Here is a 24566-nt window from a genome sequence, read left to right on the forward strand (position 1 = left end):
AAAAAGGGGAGGTGGCTTTTGCCTATAAAAACAAACTCAAGGCCTTGAAGTGGAAAGACAAGAGAGACATCTGCATGATGAGTAGTATTCATGACGCAGAAATGCGCACTGTTCTAAACAAGAAAGGAGAAACCAAAGAGAAGCCGGTCGTATGTATTGAGTAGAATGACTCAATGGGAGGGGTGGACTTATCGGACCAATGTATTGTGCTATACAGTATGGCAAGAAAAAGGATGAAGAAATATTACCACAAGATTTTTAGACACCTACTGGATAAAACAGTCAACTTGTGAAAGTTTAGATTTTATAATTCCACCTTTACAATACTGTAATTGTCTTTATTACAACGACTACATTAAATTACACTCGTAAAACATGTTTCGTCCTCTTATAGGACATCTTCAGTCACAAATACAATACATAACATTAAAAATAAGGAAAGGACACATTAAAATAAGTAAATGCAAAGTCTTTGTATACTGTGACGCGGCGTGATAGCGTCTTGTCAATCTTCAATGTTAAAATGGTGCGGTGTGAACATGATATGAAGCATGAAGTCCAATTAAAATCATATGTAAAAACTGTTGTTCAAAACAACTTGTCAATTATAAAACTCCGTAAGTGGCTATGAACATTGAAGATTGACAAGACGCTATCACGCTGCGTCACAGTATACGAAGACTTTGCATTTACTTATTTTAATGTGTCCTTGCCTTATTTTTAATGTTATGTATTGTATTTGTAACTGAAGATGTCCTATAAGAGGACGAAACATGTTTCACGAGTGTAATTTAATGTAGTCTTTGTAATAAAGACAATTACAGTATTGTAAAGGTGGAATTATAAAATCTAAACTTTCACAAGTTGATACTTTGACAATACGGGCTCTAATATGAAATTTATAACGTGCAAGGATAAAACAGTGTTCAATGCTTTTGTGATATACAAGAAACACGGCGGTAAATTCACTCAGCTGGAGTTACGTATTCAAATTGTCCAGAAACTATTTCAGAAGTATGCAAACGTTACCCCTAACGCAGCCTTGCCAGTTCGATCAGTGAGACCCACACCCGTTGACTTGACAACTCGATTCTCGGGAAGGCATTTTCCAGATTTCAATCCAGCCTCTAAATCAAGACTGCACGCAAATACGAGATGCATTGTTTGCGTGCCGAAAGGCCAGTGGCGGGACACTCAATACTGTTGTGTAGTATGCAATGTCGCTTTGTGCCCCTCTCCTTGCTTCAGGCTATACCATACAGTTGAAGTATGAGCATTACAAATATGCCAGCGAGTCTCAGGTTCCATACTCGGGGAATCTGAGAAGATCATAGTCTACACTCTGTGACCGCTGTACAATCTGTGTGCCGGCGACTATCAGTGACCATTCTGAAATAGTTCTTTTGAATTTTTTCCTCCAGTCATTTGTTATAGCTATTGAGTGTCAATAATTAGTGTAAATAGTGTTGAACAGTGCAGTGTAATTTTGTGTAATGTGGTGACAAAACTGTGATGAATGACCTCATGGATTACTCGCTGCCCTCTTCAATGGCAAGTTATGGGCCTACGTGGCAAGTACATTTTCTATTTTATTTCAGGAAAATGTGATATTTGAGTGAATGTGTCTGTATTATTTGGAATATATGATACTTTTTTATTTGTGTGTTACGCATTTCAACGTTGAATTAATAAAAGCAACACAAATAATACTCCGAATTGGAGTAAATATGAAATGGCACATATGCAATTTTTGCACTGACACTGGATGAATTGAAAAATCGTTTTAATTGTAAATAATAATGCAATTTACACCGCAACGTATAATTTTATGCTAATTTTAACATAATATAATATTTAAGCGGGTGTAGGTTGGCAAAAACTACTACTTTTTTAAAGAAAAATTTACCGAAAATGATTCCCCACTATGCAGGAATTCCTCGTTTATGACCTCCCCACATAACGGGTTAACTGCTCTGATGAGGTTGACGTTAAGAAGGGCATCCGGTCATAAAAACCCGGCACGACAGATTCATCTCACCTCATACACGACCCTGTAGGGAAACGGGACAAGGATTGGACAAACATTGTAAGACACTAAAGGAAAATTATTTTTTCAAAATGCAATGTGTATTATGCCAACATTAATATCAAACGAAAAAATTTCATTTTTTGTTTCTTAAATAATCTTTCACTTTTCTAATTTTGGACTGTAAATTTCTCAAGAAAACAATACCTGAGGATGAAAAGTCATCTCCGTTTTCTATTTAAGACGTAAGTGCAAGTATAGCAACACTAGCTTGGCTGTGTAACTTTCAGGACTTTGTTGTGTCACTCTCACACGGACATTATCTAGATCCCCATCTTTCTCTGTTTCTCACTAACAGTCAAATTCTGTACTATATCCTCCTCACTTTTACGTGTGAAACCATAATCATCTTTACAGATTTCTAACCACTCAATTATGTCACTTCTTCTGCATCATGGCATTCATCCAGGTTTTGCGGTAATGATGTCACTGCAGCAAGAATACCTTGCATGTTCAAAATGCTTAGAACTAGTCACCATGATCGCACAAGTATAATAGATATTAGAATCATTCCGTATTGACGGAATTAGACGGAATATATGATGTATTGATTAGGAGGATACTTTCATTTTTCGCCATTGTAAAGTGCAAGTATAATAGTGTTAATTTTGTCCCATGGCTTGTTGACCACATAAAGGCAACCAACAAACTAAATTCCTTCCAAAATGTTGGAATATTAAGGTCTTCCTCGAACTGCTGTGATGGAGATGACCTGTAGTTCTTTAAGACAGTGATAACACCTTGGTCCTTAGGTTGCAGAGCATGTTACATTAGTGGGGGGAAAATTTGGCAAAAATATCAGCTTCACTAAGTTTGCTTTCATGTGGGTGTGGGGAACATTGTCAGTTAGGAGCACTGTCTTGATTGGTAGAACTGCTTAGTTAGATAGGCCATCACTACTTTCACAAAATGATTACGAAACCAGTCTTTAAATAACTGTGTGTCCATCTGATTATACAGTAGTAATGCAACGGGACATTTTCTTGTTTAAAACAACGAGGTGTTTTAGAATTTTTTTATTGCAAAGAATTTTAGTTTAATGATCACTAGATGTGTTAACGCAAACCATAATGGTTATTCTTTTCCTGGAGGTTTCACGGACTAGGGCTTGCTTTTCTTGTTGCATCACTAGTGTATGGGGTGGGAAATATTTCCAATACAATTCTATCTTGTTTATATTGTAAAGTTGTGTCAGGTCAGGCTGTTCTTTTTCAAAGAACGACTGAAATTCTTGTGCAAACATTTCAGCAGCTTCCCTGTCTGTGCTAAGACCTTCCCCCATGAATCAAAATTTCTTGCATTCCATAGCATGTGAGCGATAAACTAGAACATCTAGTGAAAAATTTGATCCCGGTTTCCTTTTGTTTCTTTGTGTCTCTCACCATCATTTCCCTCGCACAAAACTTGCTGGCTTGTTTGGATGTTCACACGCGGTTCTCCAGCTTTTCTATAATTTTCAGTGTTTCACTGACTGTTTATCTTCAGTATCTAATTTTATGACTACTAATACAGAAAACTGGCACAGTTGCAAATCAGTCAAAAACTCTCATAATTAACTTCATATCTAGAGCGCCCTGGGAAAGTGGGGTGCATTTTGGGTGAACCAACCAACCGACCGACCGACCGTTCCTGCTGGTGCATTGTTCAACCTTGGGAGGAATTATGTGTTGTCTGTAACTGAATAAGAGAAAAAAAGGAATTTAGAATGATGGATGTAGATCCCAATATAATAATAATAATAATAATAATAATAATAATAATAATAATAATAATAATAATAATAATAATTGTAAAGTGAAAATGTTTACCCCTTAAAAGTGGACAAACTTACTTGTCTTGTCAATGTTAGTCGGAACCACTTGTTCTGATTGCGTCTGAACGACTAACCTTACAACTTCTAGTGAAGTATTGATGCAGTAACGGATCGACAAGAATGGCACAATATTCCAAAATTTTTATCAGATAAGCACTAATGAACAATATCAACAATATGTTTCCAACATACATGCTTTAACCTATAAAACAATACCGTCCAACCATGCTTCTTTCTAAAGGAATATTCAAACCCAATAGATCGGCTTTAACCACGGTTCCGGTTTTGTAACAATATACTTACGGCATAGGTGACCATAACCACCTTTGAACGAACCAGCTGTAGAACCTTCAACCTAATGTTCATCCATAAAGTTGGAGAAGCTCCAATTCACGCTGTGATCAATCTGTAGTCAATATATACGCATTTGCAAAACTTTCATCCATACAATAGCAGAAATCCAATCTACACTTTGGACTTTTCTAGTCATTGTAACATAAAATAATTTTATTTGCTTCCTTGTTCACAAATTCTGGCTTTTAGTTAATGATATGTAAAGTATGTAAATATCACCTAAAACACAGCTTTGTAAGAAGCATAAGACCATTGTATTTAATATTTAGTATTAAGTTAAGTTTAGTATTAAGTTCCAATGTTAATAGATTTAAGACTGGACCTTAAGATTAGTATTAGGCTGAAGATGCCCAAAACTAGGGCGAAACATGTCCCTAACTAGTGTTTATAATTCATGTAGAATTTAATCACTACAAAATATAATTGTATTGAATAGGTGGACACAGTAATTTTTTCAAGAAAGAATTTTACTTATTGTATCTTCAATACAGAACAAAATGAGATTAGTTACTTGTAACATGCCTATATGTTTCCAAGTTTGCAGCTTTCTGGCAGCAGTGCTCACATAGGACTACTGTCACTGCAGAACAATTACATCCAGTCTTTCCAGATCGTTATAACTTCATTTACATACATCGTATCACATTAAAATTCCATTAAACGATGCAGAGATTATTTTACTACATGTAATGAATAGTAAAGGTAAGAATTACGCATTTAAAAAAAGACCATGCTCTTCAAGACTCTTGCATTAACCACAAAACTAATCCACATGTGAATTTTCAGGGAGGACACTGTATATTCAATTATGTTTAAGACTGCCCGTAAGTAAATTGGCAACAACTGGCCTCTGTTGTTCGAGTTATCAGTCAGACTGTTTTGATGCAGCTCTCCATGCCACCCTATCATGTGCTAATGTTTTAATTTCTACATCACTACTACATCCTACATCTACTCTAATCTGTTTGTCATATTCATACCTTGGTCTACCCCTGCTGTTCTTCTTGCCTACACTTCCTTCGGAAACTAACTGAACAAGTCCTGGTTATCGTAAGATGTGTCCCATTATTCTACCTCTTCTTTTGATCAAATTTCTCCAAACTGTTCTCCTCTCATCAATTTGACTCAGTAGCTCTTTATTCATGATTTAATCCACCAATTTCCCTTCAGAATTCTACTGAAACACCACATTACAAAAGCTATTCTCTTTCTTGCCTTTGGTTGTGGCATCGTACACAACCATTAACCCGGCTCAAGGGAGAGAGGGTCACCTTCCCTGTTCTCCACTTGAGTAATTCTTGCCTGGCGCATCCACGCTGCGGGGGTGGGCATCCTCCACATCAGTAGGCCGGTGTGAAAGGATGGCTAAGTTCAGACAGGGACCCAGCACCACGGGGTATAACGTGGAACCCATGCCCAGGGTTACGGGTGAAGACCTTAACGGCATCTGTGGCAAAGAAGGAGACCTTCGGAATGGCAGAGATGGCGGATGATTCAACCCATCCTCCCTTGGGAAAATTAGAAGAGGACACCACTGCCTTGTGGAGAAGAGGGATCTTCAATGGCTAAGGGAGTAAACCCCAAAAGAAAATCCTCACCTGTATTAGACCTAGCAAGTCAACAGTTGAGTATGAATATACTGCTTTCAAACCTAAAACAAGCCTCGAATGGAAGAATAAATTAAATACCAGACATGACAGTTCTTCTCGTACCGTCCGAATTTATGATGGCCAAAAGCCTGATGCTCATCAGAGATACCAGAAGACACAAAATCCTCGCAAGAAAGAGCGACTGAAAATTGGTACACTCAGTATCCTTACTCTCTCCAACAAATATGAAGAATTTGTGGATCTTATGGAGAGGTGTAAGCTCAAGGTATTGGGGTTGAGCGAGACAAAATGGAAAGGATATGAGAAGAAGCCCTTGAGAAATGGATATGTGCTGTACTGGAGTGGGAACAATGATGAATCCAAAAATAGAGTTGGCTTCCTCCTTCATAAAGATATAGACACACAGACAGATGTCAAATATGTGAGTGATAGGATCATCCAGATGAGACTAAGTGTTGGTAATGCACGTCAAACTCTCCTGCAAGTATATGCACTGCAGACAGGATGTACCACAGAAGAGAAAGAGCAATTCCTTATCGAACTTGAGGAACAAATAACAGAGGAGAACACAATCAATATGGGTGATCTGAATGCCCAACTTGGTAAAGAAAGACTAGACTGTTAAAACATCACTGGCTCCCATGGCTATGGTAACAGAAACTCTGAAGGAGAGAACCTGATTGATTTCTGTGTGGAAAACAACTTAATCATCCAAAACACATGGTATCAGAAGAGGGACAGCCATAAAATAACGAGATATAGCTGGGATGGAAAGCTCAAGACTATGATCGACTTCATCATCACTCACAGAAAAACGGGTCAGTATGTTACAGGTGTTAAAGTCATACCCAGCAAGTGCCTAGATAGCGACCATCGGCTATTAATCGCTGACCTAAAAGATGTTCATGTGCCCAAAATTAAACAAAAGAAAATGCCAAAGATTAAGACATGGCTGTTGAAGGAGATGGAGAAGAAAGGAAACTATGAAGCAAGGATAACACCTAAATTACCCAAAACTGAGAAAGGGGAAGTAGAAAAAGAATGGTCCTTATTAAAAGAAACCCTTGTAAAAGAAACCACGGAAATTTGTGGAAAAACAAGTACCACACCAAAAGAAAAGGAAACACCTTGGTGGAATGACCAAGTGAAGACAGCAGTAAAAGATAGAAATATACTGAAAATAAAATTAGACCTCGAAAAACAGGAAACAGATGATAGAAAAAATGAATAAGAAATTGAACATCTAGCACAGGAATACCAGAAAAAAGAAACTTGCTGTAAAAAGACTGATCCAGGAAGAAAAGGAAAAGTGCTGGGATGAATTTACTGCAAGGATAGAGGAAGACTGTCAAGGAAGTAGGAAACTACTATACAAAATAGTAAACAGTAAAAGACATGAAAATATAAACATCCTTGCACTGGAAACAGATGATGGTAGCTTAATACAAACAGAGGAAGGGATCAGGGATGAAATGAAGAAGTACTTCAACATGCTGTTAAATGGAGATGGGGGCAACACCACCACCACCACCAATGATTGTAGTGTAGATGAATCCAAAAACAACAAATACCCATTAACATGGCTTGAGGTAGAAACAGCACTAAATAGCATGCAAAATGGGAAGTCCCCAGGCTTTGATGATCTCAGCTCAGACATGATAAAGGCAGCTGGAATACCAGGCTTGAATTGGCTATAGAGAGTGTTATCAGTGATTTGGGAAAGTAACAAAATTCCAGAATATTGGAGTAAAGGAGTCATCACCCCACTGTTCAAAAAGGGCAACTGACGGAAATGTGGAAATTACAGAGGCATCACGCTGTTGTCACACTGGAAAAGATTATAGAAACAAGACTTAAGAAGATAGTGGAACCTTTGCTTGAGGAAGAACACTGTTTCAGGAAAGGTCGAAGTACTGTGGATCTTATCTTTGCAGTAAAGATGCTGACAGAAAAGTACTGGAAATACGGAAGAAATCTTGCGATTGCATTTGTGGACATTGAAAAAGCATATGATAGTGTTCCTCGAAACAAGATATGGGAATGTCTGGAAGACCTAAAAGTGCCAAAGTCAAGATGCTATACCAGAAGTGCTACTGCTGTGTCCAGATAGGCAACGGACGATCAAAATGGTTTGAAACAAAGAGAGGTGTCCAACAAGGAAGTGCTCTGTCACCACTCCTGTTCGTAATAGTAATGGGCAAGGTCATCAAATCTATCAAGAAAATGGACAGTGAACCAAATGCCCTGGTATTTGCTGATGATGTGCTGTTATGGGGAGAGACAGAAGCTGAAGTTCAGAAGAAACTTAATGAATGGAACAACACATTCAAAAATTTTGGACTGAAGATGAGCAAAACAAAGACAGTGGAAATGACCATCAACAGGGAAGGAACAAGCTCAAATATATTTCTGGAAGGAGCAAAAATCGAATCAGTTTCCCACTTCAATTACCTCGGAAGCACAATATCGAAAGACAGCACTGTTAGGCAGGAAATACTCAGCAGGACACAGAAAGCATCAAACTTCTACAGTCAAGTCAGGGATCTCCTCTGGGACTGCAAAATACCACAGAAAGCAAAAACAATCATGCACCACACTTACTTCGTACCAATCCTCACGTACGGTTTAGAGACATGTACCCTACTAAACAAAGACTTCAGTAGAATCCAAGCAACTGAAATGAGATTCATTAGAACCATAAACCACACAACCAGAAAGGACAAGATCAGAAATGAAGTGAATAGGAAAGTAGCTGGTATTGAGGCTCCTATTATCAGTGTCATAAAGAAACGCAGACTTCAGTGGTATAGGTACATAATGAGAATGAACAGGGAAAGACCTGCCAGAAAATATTTCGACCTTAATCTCATAGGAAGAAGAGCACAGGGAAGACCAAAAAAAAGTTTGATGGAGACTGTAAGATCAGATGTGGAGGAGAGAGGATACAAATGGGAGGATGTACTGGATCAGAAGATGTATGAAGACAGAAGGAGATGGCGAGCGCTTGTACACCACACCCGGGAAACTGGACTTGGGAAATGACGATGATGATGATTCTCTTTCTTCCTGAACTAGTTATAGTCTATGTTTCACTTCCATACAATACCATGTTCCAGACGAATGTTTTCAACATCTTTCTAATACCCACATCAATGTTCGAAGTAAGCAAATTTCTTTTCTTATGCTAGTCTGCATTTTATATTCTCCTTACTTCTGCCATCATTAGCTATTCTGCTTCCCAAGTAACAATATTCATCTACTTCCTTTAAGACTTCAAGTTGCACAGCCGCACCAAGTAAAGCGCGCCAATAAATATGCCTGCTGATTGGACTAATGTACTGAAAGAATGGCCTTGAAAATAAACGAGGCTGTTTGTTGCAAAAATAGTTAAGTCTTTAACTAACAAAATCTGAAAGGAAAGGACTGTTACTTTTAATTTTTTTTTTTTAAATACGCTGGCATTTTTCAGATGAAAACCAAAAGGACTTTCAAAAGGACGTTGGCGCTTAGAGGGTTAAGACTTCATTTCCTCTTCGAATATTTCCTGCATCGCCTGACTTCATTCGACTGCACTCCATTACCTTTGTTTTGGAATTATTTTTTATCTTTATACTCCTTCTCTAGATCTTCTGCAGACTCAGACAAAATAACAATATCATCGGCAAATCTCGAGAGTTTTGATTTCCTCTCCTTGGATTGTGTATCTCCTTACAAATTCTTCTGATTTCCTTTACTGCCTATTCTATATAAAACACTGAAGAGGTGGGACAAACTGCAGCCTTGCCTCATTCCGTTCTGAATTGCTGCTTCTTTTTCATAGTACTCGATTCTTAACACTGCAGCCTGATTTTTGTACAGACTGTAGGCAATCCTCCTATCTTTTACCTGAGGTCAAAGATGCCCAGGCAAATAGAGCTAACCATTAATTTAAATTAGTGTTGAGGTCATGAACTGTGGAAGCATCTATCTTCCACTCCTCCAAGGGCCTTTACACCCTGCATGGAGACCACTTTGGTTTTGCTGCAATCCTGCTGATTACAGCATGTGTGGCAGAGAAACTGTGGCAAAGAACACACATTAAATTCAAATTGCAAAACTCAAATGTTAAAGTATGCCAAGACTCTAAACATGATGGATTTGGTCAAGAATAGGATAAGACTGAGTTGTAGACTTGGGATGAAAGAATAATGGAATAAAAAAAGGAGTGGAAGCATATTTATACTGTTCAGGCTGCATATGTAAAGTGAGAAATGGAGATAATTATTAATTAAAATGGATCAGTTAATTTTAAACCATTTTAAATCAAACAATGATGGGAGGGTAGTTTGAATGAGAACAGGTTACCTAGGAGAATGTGTGTTGTTTTTTGCTAATGGTTTAACTTCGAATCAACACATCAAAGCTTTTTGGCGATGTAAGGATGGGAAACGGCTAGGATTGCGACGGTAGCAGCCGTGGCCATAATTGAACAGCACAAGCATTTGCCTGGTGTGAAAATTGGAACCCATGGAAAACTATCTTCAGGGCTGCTGGATAGGGTGATTTGAACCCATCATCTCCCAAATTCAAGCTGGCATCTACACTACCTTAACCACGTGGCCAACTCACTCAGAAGGAGAATAATGGACTTTATCATGGAGTGTAAGGGGAGCACATGAAGACCAAGATGATGATTGTTAGGCTTTGTTTTGAATTTTAAAGCTAAGAGACATAGAACTAAATAAGCCACAGAGCCAATGTTGGCAACTCTAGTGACAAGTCGCTAAATCCGGAGAATTCTGGTGGTCGTTTAATAAGAAAACCTTCTTAATAACGACAAGTGAATTTTCTCACCATTTTAATATATATATGGCATCAATTCTGGTGGGTTTTTGGCTTTTATCATGTTTTGGATGCCAGATTAAGTGTTTACGCGTAAAGCGTAAATAAATGCTGAGTGGAATTCACAGCAAAACCTTTTCAAAAAATTAAATCAAAGACTGACGAGTTATTTTGAAATTTCGAAGTAAATGTCCCTTCTCTCAATAAATACAGTAACTGCCTAAATTCTGTCCAAAAGCACCATTTCCAATTTGGATGATCAGTGGTTACACTAACTGGTTCCAGTGAAGCCTAGCGACATAACCTGAACATAATAAAACTGAATAACCTTTCAAATAAGTCAGAATAAAAGTTCATGGATATAAAGATTGTCCAGGATTTAACCTTCTCAAAAAACTAGTTGATTTCTCACCACATAAAAATACTGAAACTAGGAGACTGTTTAGTCACCTCATAAAAGTCAAATAAAAATGAACTTTATTTCAGTGAGTAAGAGTTGAAGCAATATCTCACTGTATGAGTAGCACTGGAAGTAGCATATTGGGTAAAACTTGTTTCTCTCATGAATTGCCTGATGTATTGGTATGCGATTTCTCTGTTGTGAACTCTTGATTTAATGAGAAGATGTTCCCGCTTTTCAGACAAATTTCTTGCATTCTGATATATGGTACGTAGCATTAGTAAACTATTTATACTTTAGACACTTTCTAGCAATATTCAAGCTGATTTTTAGCAAATTATAAGCATGTGTTAGTAACACTGCACAGAGATAGTTGTAAAAAATAGTAAATTCACAAAGGCTAGTAGACTGAAGCTGAAAGGCATAAAAGTTTATACAAAGATGGAGGTATGATTTATTATATTTGTTCTATTCAGTAGCTAAATATTCAATCTTAGATGCGCAGTCCTCGATTTCTTTCTGTTGTTTCTCCCATAGTTTGCTTTTAAAAGATGAAGCAGATATAATACTCTTACCTACAAATTAGATTTCAACTCAACAAGAGCTGCTTATGGTATTGTTAAAATAAAAATAACTACTTCTCATACAGTTGAAAATGCTAGACTTCTTCATGTAGTCATTCCCACTGCAAACGTCATTGCTGTCATCAGAAACACTAGATTACACTAAATAAAAACCAAACTCCAAGACGCAACAGCCGCAAAGGGCCATGGCCGACCAAGTGAACGCTGCTCCGTCTAAAGGCCTGCAGACTAAGAGGAGTCAGCATGACGAATTCTCTCAGTAGTTATTCTTGATTTTCTAGACTGGGGATGCAATCTCACCGTCAGATAACTCCTCAATTGTAATCACGTAGGCTGAGTGGATCTCGAACCAGCCCTCAGATCCAGGTAATAATCTCTGATCTGGCCAAGAATTGAACCCGGGACCTCCAGGTAAGAGGCAGGCACGCTACCCCTATATCGTGAGACCGGCAGGTTACGCTAAATGCTGCATATACTGTAATTCAAGCTTTCATCTCCAGTTAAAATATACTAAATAGGATAATTATGGAACAACTTTAATTTCAAATTCACAACACTAGGTGCCTGTTTACCTACAGGATTATTGGGGTTTGAAGCTGGCACGAATTAAACATTTTCAACTATGAATTGAGTCGTGTAGTTTCTAAAACCCCTATCTCCAAAAAAATCAATTTTTCAGGAAGGGCAAAAAACTGCCATGACTGCATTTTACACTCCTTTTTAACATTTTCTTTACTTTTACTTTAATGAGCTCATATTGAACAAAATACACAAAATGTATGCAGTTTCATCTCTACATTTTTGTACTAGGGCAATATTTATCTTGAACATAGGGGGTTTTGAAAGTCACAGGTGGACATGGCGGGGTTTGAAAGTAAACATGGATATTGCAAACATACTCTTAGTGTCTAATGCTCAAAGAAACTATGTTTACTTCACTTACTAACATCTGTGTAGCACACTGAGATGGAAAACGAATTGAAAACATGAAATACAGTATAAAATGTTTAAATGTTCATTGAGAATATGGAATGTTTTTGTCTCTGAAGAATAAAAACAATCATATTATTGCAATCTAATACAACAAGGATACGGAATCATATCTTGGTTCACAGTATTCTTCTTCTTCTTGCTCTTCTGTCATACTACAACGATGTTCAGCCTGTCGTGTTTCCAGCGAAACATAAAACTGGAGATCTGCAAGCTCCCTCCATCTAGCCCCATAATGTTTCTCAACCAATCTGCACACATCCTTCACTTTTGCATTGTTTAATGGAACATTGCCTTTTTCGATTAACTGTGGAACCAGTCCAGAAAAGGTTTTGCCTCTCTTTAACACACTCTTTGGCTGGCCAAACGTACAACGGTAAGCAACTTCCCCTTGTACCAATATATTGCTTTTCTTCCATTTTAGAAAAATTCTTTTCGCAGGACTGAACTGAAAATGCCACGAGCCGACAGGTTTCAACACATCTCGAACAGCAGTCTTCCAGTCAAATATTGGTACTTCACAACCAGGCTGGAGAAGCTTCCCATGTTCACTGAAAATATTGTTGTATACCTCTGGCTTAAGGATAACTTCTCTTTTTCGAACAACTTTCTCTATACGTGCAAACACCCTGTCGGGTGGTAAAAACGAATGACCAACTACAGGAAAGTAAATTTCAACTTCTTTCACATTCACTGGTGCATATAGAAGCCACTTACTAACCATACCCACAAGAATACTGTTTTTATTTTGTCCACCGCATCCGTCTGCAAATAGGCGTACAGTTTTTTCTGTGACAGGTCAATGCTGTTAAGAGCATGAAACAAACAACTTGCAATTTCATTAGCACCTCTACGAAAGTCAGCTTCATTCCATGAATAGATCATCACATTTTTGTGCGTCAGTGACGTCTTAGAGCTTCCAAACACTACAGTGAAGTTGTACACATTTATTTGCCTGCTGAAGTAAGCACTTTGGTCATTTAGCTTGGGCAATAGCATGTTCTTCTGACAATCAAAGGAAACAGACTGAATAGACTCATCTTCTTCTCTTAAATACTCGTAGAATGCACTGTATTTTAACTTGTGGACTCGTTTCTTGGTCTGCAGGGCAACTTTTGCATGTTCTGATGTGCAATTTTTTAGTTCCTCGTCTAGTTGTGAGCAAGTTGAGCAAACATCAGTCTTCGGACTTCCGAAACCAATATTATAGTTACGATTCAAGATCTTCCTGAAGAAGGCGTGCTTTGCCTGCAATTCAGGTTCAACAGTGGTATTGTATTATCTCCATATTTCTTTGATATTTAGTTCACATGGCAGGTACATACGTGCCGCTGACTTGGTACGGCAGTAGTGCGGCTCTTTAGCACGAAACGATTCAATAAATTTACAGATGGCCTCACGTTTTGGTTGACTGGCATAGCTTCTTCTGTCTCCCCCTCTTCTCTCCACAGGCATTCCCCCAGATTCAAAATGATGCTTTAGTACCCCTTGAATTCTGTCCTTCTTCAATAGGAGAGCTCCCATAAATGCTTCTCGGCAAACTGGTACCATCGTTCCATCCCGTTTCCGAATAGTGTACTTGAATGTGTGAGCTTTTCCGGATCTGATATTGTTACCCGGCCTGCGTCTCGTCACTGGTATGCAAGAAACATGCTTGATAATGAAACTATTCTGCTGCAGTTTTGATGCTGTAGAGTAGAATACCGAATGAAACTTCTTCACATCCAACAAAGAAATATCTCCGCACTGGTAGGCCTTGGATTTATGGCCGCACATTAGTGTGACAGGAGGTCCAGCCGACGAGTACCTGTGTAATAAACACCCTTTTCACTTACGAGAATGTGTATGTTTACTAAAATATCATAGGTATTTACGAATGGCCTGCATCGAAAAAGAAAGGGAAGTTTGCTTCTCAATGTGACCACAGAAGGTAATATCAGAAGCTGCACAAAGCCACAATGGTACGGGCTTTTGGGAATCGAACGCGCACTGGCCGAGATTCGAACTGCGGCCATTTTTGTGAGAGGAGAACGACCGATCCGGCACAACACCGCGCGCCGACTTCATGCAGCAATACATGTTTTCTAAAGCTTATTCTAAAAGTGCAGTTTCTGATACAGTTCTACAATTATGCTCACAAGAGAGGAACGTAATAACATAATGTTACTATAAGAAAACATAACTTGATATTTTTGCTTCCTTGCATTTCCACTGCTGTTCGTTACGTAATTTCATCCTACCCTTGCCAGGGCTACACTTCTCAATACATTTATGAGGTGAATCCATTAGTAATAGGCAATACACGACACTGTGTCAACTCAAATGCTTCCTCACTGTCGCGCCAAGAGCTCCTCACGCGCCTAACACATGGTTACGTATTGCCTTCCTATTGGCTGGCGGAGATGGCGGGTTATGTTATCTATCGCCGAGCGCAAGGCGTTGGAGATGGCGGAATATGAAAATAAACCCGTACTTTGACATTGAATTTCGAACTGTTAGAGCGGGTTTTGATGCGTACTAATAGTATACAGCGGTGGACATGCCCACAGGAAAATCAAATCAATCTTTATCTCTATTTTCGTGAAAATTGGAGATAGGGGGTTTTGAAACTACACGATTCAATTCACATGCAGGAAAAAGATTATAAATACTGCAGATAATGTTGATAAAATCTTTCTTCAAACTTACTTCTATTCCTTCTTGAGGATATTGAGATGATAGCAATCTGTCTTGGATGAATTGCACAAGAAGTTTACTTTTTGTGAGCACTGATGAGTCACGGTAGAGAGGTGTAAAAGTCCATTTCTTCACTAGATCTTTATCAATACCTCCAGACTCCGGTAATGCAGATAGCAAGAATTCTGTGTGCTGGACTAGGTTCAACCAATCATGCAGTTGTCCTGTAAAGAATTGAATAATACATAATATTCTATACTTATGGAACTTACTGTAATGATACTAAATCAAAGTTAAGTTAAGAAGGGATATTTCTGATCCATTCATGATTAAAATTGGTTTAAGACAAGGTGACCATTTGCCACCTTTGCTATTTAACTGTGCAGTAGAATATGTAATGAGAGAATGGTTCAAAGAGAATCCTAAAAACATAAAAATTGGAAGTTTTAAACAAAAAATGAGTATAAACTGTTTGGGTTTTTCAGATGACATTGCATTATTATCCAACAATATTCAGGAAACCGAGCAACAAATCAGATCTGCAGGAAACAGCACAGAAAATAGGTCTTAGAAGTTCTTAAAAAAAAAAACCGTATATCATGTTAACTGATCCACCACTCAAAAATGAAAGCAACACAAGTCATCTCTAAACTCCAAAAACTTTTTCTGCCAACCGCTGTAGCACCGTTCAAGCTAAAAGTTATGCCGACTGCCAAATATGGAGTCCAACTAGTATGGCCCTACCTGACTGAGAACAACATTAGGAAACTAGAGAACATTAAAGCAAGATTCCTAAAAAGAGCTCTCTCAGTATCTACTGTAAGTTCACAAGGAACTGTTATGCGTACATAACAGCGCATGAATCTTACTTTATCGAAGACATAAGAAGTTGCTTCAGCTACCAGAAACGCAAGCATACAAAACCGTCGAGGAGAGACATAACAAAGCCAGCAAGATACCGAGAGAGATAATGGACACAGAACCGATGAGAACAGAAACCTGGAAGGGGCCAAACTTCGAGCTGCGCCATCTGCACAGAAGATTCGCCGCCCACGGTTTCCACAGGAAAATATGCCAGAATGAATCATACTACGAACCCAAGGAGGACTGCATCTGCAAACTCTGCAACCAACTGTGCCCCAACTATCCTTAAACATGCTGACAAAAAACTGGTGAAAGCCAACCAAAACTAATGTACACATTGTGTTTAATAAAATTATTATTGAAAAATTAAATTAACATTGAACAAAATTTAAAAAAAAAAATGTTGACAAATTTAAGCATTTAGGTGAAATTATAACTTATAATCTTTAAAAAAAACAACCTGGCACAAAAGAATAAATAAATTAAACAAAGCAAATTATGTCACCAAAAACACATACAACAACAACAACGAAAAAAGCTTATCAATTGCAGCAAAATTAAGACATTATGAAACGGTCACAACCAGAGGTGACCTTTGCAAGTGAAACGATTTTCCAAGGTACTAATACGGCTGAAATTGATAAAATACTTAAGATAGAAAGAAAAAGAATTACAACTTGTATAAATAAACAAAATCAAGTTAATGGGCACTGGAGAAGAGCTTTAAATAACAAAGTTTATAAGCAAATCAAACCATTATTGAAGCACAATTAGAAAGAAGAGCATCTCATTTTTTGGACATCTTATTAGAACATTGGAAACTAGAATTATTAAAAAAATTTCGACCAGGATTATATCAATCACAGAAATCAAGAACGATATTACTGAACTACAAATAACACTAAATGATCAAGAAAAACCAAAAAACAAAACAAAACAAATTAAGATTCTGAAGGACTTAATGTGAGACTACAAACCGAACTTAATAAAAGGGCAAAAGGTAGAATGTTCTCAACTGAAGAAAGGATGTTGGCAGCATAGAAAAGTTAAATTTTCTTTGTATAAATGATTGGAGTGGTCCTAAGTTGGCCATAAAAATTTACAATACAATTCCATACTTCTACAAGTTTGAAAATAATTAGGGGGCAATGTTTGACAGTTTGAAAACCTACCTGTACTGCAAACCACAGTAGCCTTCATTGCTAGATGAGTAGCTGCATGAATGAAATGTGACTTTGGATCTGCTAAAAGTTGTTGTTTAACTAGATCCAGGAGTTTTTCCCTGTAGACAGAACTGCCACCGTACTTCCCGAGGATACTAAAATAAACAGTATCAAGAAATAATTACAGTGCTTTCTTCTTTTGTTGCTTTGAGACAAAGCAGATGAAATGAACATTATTCAGTAATGGCAAGAAAGGAACCCTACTATGAAATACTGTACTTTATACTCACTCGAACATGTCAATCATGTTAAGATTCTCAGCTACAGTGGAACCTCGATTTTCTGTTTTTGGAGAGACCACAGGAAAATATGTACAACATGGGAAAATGAAATTTCGAGAATGAATTAAAACCAACAATTTGGCTACACATCACAAAATATATGTATAATTATAATCTTACAAACACTTCCGAACTGAAAAAATCTACAGCCCTAATGGGCCTTTGCCTACCAAGCAACCGCTGCTCAGCCCGAAGGCCTGCAGATTAAGAGGTGATACACGGTCAAGTGTGACGAATCACCTCAGCCGTTATTTCTGGCTCTGGACCGGGGTCGCCATCTCACCATTAGATAGCTTCTCAATTAAAGGCAAATACTGAGTGGACCTGGAACAAGTCCTCACATACACATAAAAAATGCCTCACCTGGCCGGGAAACGAAACTGGGGTCCTGGGGTGAGAGGCAGGCAATCTAGACCGCTGGGCTGGCTTCAAACAATTATGCGAGTTAAAATTCTGGATACTATAAATTCAGTTTTACCGAGGAAACTTGATCAGTTTCCAGTGAAAACTTATTTTATTTCAAGTCAGTAACTTTGATCAGCCAAACTTATTGAAAAGTCTAATAATGCTAAGCCAAACAGCAATCGAGCACAAGTAGGTTTTAATTCTCTAATGTAATAAAATAAAGCACATTGGATACAAAAGCAGCCAACATGATGGAAAAATCCCTTCTTGCTTTATCTTCTATTGTAATTTGGTCACCGGCATACTGTTCGTAGTAAGTTTCCGGAAATCTTTTACTGCGTAAGATAGGTCTACATCGACTTTTAAAGGTTACGCTGAAGTCTAGAATAAGGTTTCAAATATAACTATCAGCTCCGTTCTCAAAAGTTCTTGAATGCATTATATTCAACTTGACACAGGTGTAAAATAATATATTGGAAGTGGAAAGTATTTGTAGGAGATTTTATTTGTAAATCTTGTGTTTTAGTAATATCTTCTGTATGATTTGGAGTGTGGTGATAGAATATTTTATTTGTATTCCATGTAACTACCTAACCTGTAAAGTGTAAATATTTTTGGAACATATTGTATTTGTAACTAGTAGATTACATTTCTATATTAACTGGAACAGTGCAGACAGTTTGTGACACGAATTTTTGAACAGGGTGTGTTGGCCTTTATTAGTTATGCATTCGAGAAATATGTTCTTACTATTCTAGAAATTGAAGGATCGCGATCGTTTGTGTTCGAGAAAATGGTTCAAAGATCGCGACCGCTAAAAGAGTTGTGATTGGTCAATCCGGGCAAGTTCCTGTGTTCTGATTGGCTACTCTAACGCCAGATTTCCCTTTAAAAGGGGCTAGGCAGCATTTCGTGAGAGGTCTTAAGTCGCTAAGCCGTCTTGGTCTTGGCCTGCTGAGCCTGCCGAAGTTTTTGACGTTGTGACCGTCTCCTCGGTGCCAGCATGGGCTGCCTTGGGGTAAGCGCTGTTGTTTTCTGTCCGGTTTTAAGTTTCATTTAGTTTTCGTTGGTATTTCACAGGAGTTTGCCCAAATCGCTACTATTATGTTGCTCAAATTTTGAAAGGTTAGTTTAACTTCGCTCTGTATTGTAATAGCGTATTTATTTCCTTTTACCTCCTAGATTGTATTGCCAACTTGGTTTGTAAATTGATGTACCGTATTTGCGTGACTCTTTGAACTTATAGGGAGTTCTCGTCAAAGAATATATAACTTATGTCTCTCTATGAACATGTATCTGTATCTTACAAAAGGTGTATCGGTATTTTCCACTTTGACTGAAACTGTCCGTAATTTGTTTTGGTAAAGTCCATTTGGTAAATAATATTTTGAATATCAAAGTTCACTGTAAATTTTTTCCGAAAACAGCAACCTTGACATATCCATGCCCCTGGTAGGTTCCCAGTTCCGTCCCACATTCCTTGTTTGTTATCGTCAAGTTGCCCTCACTGATATTTACTTCTGCTGTTTTCACCACAATTCATTGCATGATTATGGTGTGCAGAGTGTTTAGGTACCTTAAAATTTAATTTTCTTTCCTCCCTTTACCTCTGTTTGTGTAACCGCTGAAGTACCGGTTACATATTGCTACAGTGGAAGTGTGCTGGGCCCATAACCCAGAGGTCCGTGGATCGAAACCACGCTCTGCTACCAAATGTAATAGAGAAAATTGCAATTCATTACGTACATTATAAAAATATTTGAGGATGTAGCTGTAACTCTTTACTGTATCCAGTCAGAATACATAAACTGCAATGAACATAAATAATTTACTTCTTATCACGTAAATTGAAAATTACGCGTAGTTCTGCCCTCTTTCTTTCGTTATTTTCTGCCTCCATTTCAAATCAGGTATCGCAGCAGTGATCAAGAGTGAATGGGATAATTTTGCCCAACCTTCCCGACCTGTGACGTAGCCACGTCGTCACTGTGGCTGAACAACATACGCTCATCTCCGGCCAGCCCACCCACTTACTGTGCTGGGCATCCGCAGAACAGAATGCCCAGAATAAGCACCTCTGTTTTACAAGTACAAACATTTGATGGAACTCGTTCCATCTTCAAGTAGAGCTGTCGATGCGCTCTGTCTCCTTGCAATTGTGGCCACTCTCTGCTTTATGATTTCTAAGGATTCTCTAAACGATACCAGCTGAGTGTGATGCTAAGATGGTCCCTTGCACAAGTTCACCACCGATCACTTTTCCAGTATACTTCCGGGCACGAAAGCCTATACACTAAAGGTACAACATTACCCTTTCTCCCCTGTCAATTCTGAAGGTAGTGATTTATAGTTATTTTCTTAACTGTTGGGTTCGATTCAGTGTCTCTACCATACAGTTTAGGGACCCTACTTGCTGATACGTCTTACAGTTACTGTTAATCTGGCACGTTGGCACTGTACAGTCACGATTTATTTCATGAATTGCCAGAACTATGTATTGCCACTGCAGCAGTGTTGAAGTCGCTAGTCTTACACTTGCGGGTATAATTAAAGCATATTTTCTTTTTCTGTGGAATTGTAAATCCGTTTGACTAATACCAGGCAAGTAGAATTGTGGTATGTTCGAATAATGCATTTAATAATGTAGTTTGTGTGAGATGAGGAACGCAGCATTTTATTCATTTTGGTCTTATTTCGTCCAATATTTACGTATAGAATTTGATTAGGATGTCTACGCAGCGAGAAAAATCTGGAAGAACTCCTCTTAAAAGGAAAGCAACATTAGCTCGTTTACGAAAATCAATTCAGACATTGCTACGAGGTATTGAAAAAGAAAGACGATGATGATGAAGTTATCATTCGTTGTGATATGGACCTTATGACAAGAGTTTCACAATTAATTGGGGTAGGTGTTGATTTTAATCTTGTTTCTATGATAAGTTTCTGACAATGAGAATCAGTTGAAATGGAAAAATAAATTCGTTATGAACCTAACCTAACCATGTCTCAACTCTACTTTGATATAGTTTGCAGACCTATCCTTTGTACATTCTTATTGACTTAAGGCATATGTGTATATAACAATTATTTGCTCATGTGTATTAGTACAGCGTGGTGTCATTTCAGATTCCTATTCAGTTTTATCAAGCACAACAAAACATTGACAATAAGTAACAGTGAGGTCCACAATTATAACACAAGAATTAGGAATGATTACCACTTGAGTTTCCACTGCACTAAAAAGATGGACCACAGCCCACTATCTCACGAATGCAAGCTCCCAGCTGCGCGATCCTAACCGCATAGCCAACTTGCTTGGTCCTCAAGATTCTAAAGGAGGAAGTTAATAATTACACAAATACAAAAATACTAATTTAAAAAAAGCAAGTCTACAATTTTTCATATGACTTTCCACTTGGCTAGACAAAATTGCATAAAATTGCGGACTCAACAGTTACTGATTGTCAGATATATTCTAAACAGAAAATGTAACAAAGAGCTACAATTGAATCAAATCAATCATCAATGATCTGCACGACTTGAGTGTTTGAACTGGCTATGATAAGTGGGTAGTTAATGCAATTAGTCATACTAGAAGCTCACCACATTATCACAGTCTACAGTGGCCCAGGTAACTACAGTAGATGTAAGTCCTAATGAACATTTGTATGGCATAGTGGATAGACAATTGAACTGCCGTAGTCAGTCCCTACTGTGGCATGCTTCATCCTCCCAGCTCCTCAAACACAGGAATCAATTCCTCAAATAATGATTCAGTGCCTTAGTCATTTCATGAAAAATTCAAAAATGTACTTCGGCTGATGTCAGTTAACCCTTTCCTTTATACACAAGCGTTACTATAGCAACTGTCCATTTATTTGGTACAGCTCCTTCCTGCAAACAGTAATCAAATGAGTACTTCAGATGTGGTACTATATCCCAACCCACTGTCTTTTGTATATCCCCAGAAATCTTATCAATTCCAGCTGCTTTTCTACTTCTGCATCTTATTGTAAGTAAGAAACTTCATATCTGATCCGTAATGACACAGTATTCAGAAGAACAGGATAGGAATTATCCACCTTTCAAAACACAAACTTATTGCATCTTATTGTAAATGTCTTTGTTATCATAGGTAAATTTCAATACTTCGTTATTATTAGTCACCTATTCTATCTGGACATTATCCTTGTAACCAATAATCTTTACATATTGCTTACCGAATACTTCTATCTTCCATAGATGCTCACATATACACTCTCCTTGTTCATTAATGATTCCCGGAATGTCCTCCTTAGAACCTATTTCTCCCTTAAAGTACCAATACATACACTTTCATTTTCCATTAAAATTTGTATGACTGCCAATTATGCTTGCCATCATGTTATCCTTAGCCGCCTTCCTCACTAGGTTCCATTTCCTAGTAAATTCCCTCAATTTTGCTTTACTTTTACAACCGTTTCTAACTATTTCTCTCCAACCTGGACCTCTACAAACTTTCAACAAACCGTGACACTGACGACCATAATATTTCGTGACCAATTTACTGATGTAATAAATACCAATTGTTACAACAATGTATCTATAATACATGCTGAAGTATTACATTAATTTTACATAACTCTCTGACTTGTTTTGCAAGTATGTTATTGCAATATAACATATTAGACTTATTTATTAGTTCATTCTTAATTTAAAGCTTAAACTGGAGACAACAATGGTAGGTATAACATTTTCCTGCCTGAAGAGGAATCCTTGTAGTAACTTCTTTTGTGTAAAAGTTCAGTTAGTAACAAAGACCTTGAGTGAACATACGTTACCATCACAGTGGTGGTGGTGATTACTTTTTTTAAGACGAAGTACAACCAGGCAACCATCCTCTAAAATACACTAATCACAGGGAAAAATGGAAGGGATCCGATACTTTGAAAAATGAAGATGTTGGCCAAAGGAAGACAGGGGAAGGAAATGAAAGACTCCCTAGGCCTTCATATGTAATACCGTCGGGGTCGGAAAAGAACAAGAGTAGACGAAGAGAGGTCGGATAGGATAGATGAAAGTGAGGAACCTGGCACATTTAAGTGGAAGCAATGCCAGGACTCAGCTAAGGGCCCCATGGTCGCCACCCCACACTCCCAAGTTGAGAGCCCAATGGGGCCCTTTTAGTCTCCTCTTAATACAGGCAGGAGATACCATGGGTGTTATTCTACCACCCCGACCCACAGGGGGATACACAATACACATTTCATTACGGAAGAAGAACTGTTAGAAGAGACTTATTTTCAGTGACAGTAAAATGAGTCATATTTAAAAAATAAATTAAAAAGTGCTGAAACTGAAGAATGTCATCAACGTCAAGATGTTTGGATTGTGGGCCTGGCTACTTATTTGTGTTTCAGGCAAATATTATCTGGATTGATTTCCTTACACTAGTGTTGATCCCGTTCGACCATCTGACCAAGTGAAAATGTTGTCCTTTGACTTATGGGTCATGACATCCAAGCAGTGGTATAAACACCACCAGAGACAGCTACTTCACATCACTGACCCTTGCGAACCATCTGAAGAACGGTTCCATCAGCATTGTAGGTGCACTGAATCACAACAAAAGGGAGTGTGTATTACAGCTAAGAATGGAAAACGATTACAGTACTTCATTCCAGCATTTCGTCAAAAAGGATGATAGCACGACAATAACCGAGTATCAGTATCAGGGAAAAGCAAATAAGGACGTTCTGGTGTTAACAATACTGCATTCTTCTGCATCTCTGTCTGACAATGAGAAGAAGACACTGGAAACTGTGAAGTTTTATGATGAAACAACATTTGGTCACTGCACTGTCCTATATAAGAGGCTCGCAGTGGTGTCTCAACGGCGCACTAGCCGCCAGAGTCTTAGAAAGGTGCAGCAATCCAACTGCTGAGCCTACTGCTACACTGAGGCGAAATGCTGGTAATTTCACGATTGAAAAGGCCTAAAGAGCTCAACAGCACCATATCATTTCATGGTACGTTTGCCTTTTCTGAAGTCTTCACGTTCCTAACGAACTCTTGTATCTGTGAACTATTACTCTTTCCCATCATGTGTTGTTACTACTATGTAATCTTTCCTTATTCCAGTAGATGGCATCTCATATGTTAGCATAGCATGGGTTATCTTTTTGGTGGGTGGTGTGAGGATTTTTTACTTTAGAAGATGGAAGGATTGGATTTCCAAGTCGCCTTTGTGGCATATAAAAGATATTTTAACAGACTCAAAATGTCTTTGTACATACCTCGGCCTTTCGAGAATGAGAATTGCTTATATAATTGAGGTATTTAGTTTTCTTTAATCTTCTCTTGGTTTTATTATTGCTTCGTTTTGTGCTCACCATGGTTGGGTTAGAAAGGTTTCCCTCATTACATGTGTTTCTAATTCATTTGTGCGTTAACTTTACTTTTACACGCTTCTTTCAGTAT

The 24566-nt window shown here is 38.0% G+C and overlaps 1 protein-coding gene across 1 annotated transcript in view; it reads right to left on the reverse strand.

Moving 5' to 3' along the window:
• The window catches only part of rod (rough deal), a 404971-nt gene that overhangs the window by 168008 nt on the left and 212397 nt on the right, over positions 1–24566 (reverse strand). Inside the window, exons 16-17 of the mRNA XM_067146037.2 lie at positions 17371–17516; positions 15347–15558 (exon numbers count right to left, since the gene is read on the reverse strand). Of these exons, the coding sequence (XP_067002138.2) occupies positions 15347–15558; positions 17371–17516 (358 nt within the window). The remainder of the gene's footprint in view (positions 1–15346; positions 15559–17370; positions 17517–24566) is intronic.

This window comes from Anabrus simplex, chromosome 4, assembly GCF_040414725.1.
Source record: "Anabrus simplex isolate iqAnaSimp1 chromosome 4, ASM4041472v1, whole genome shotgun sequence".
Classification (NCBI taxonomy): Eukaryota; Metazoa; Arthropoda; class Insecta; order Orthoptera; family Tettigoniidae; genus Anabrus; species Anabrus simplex.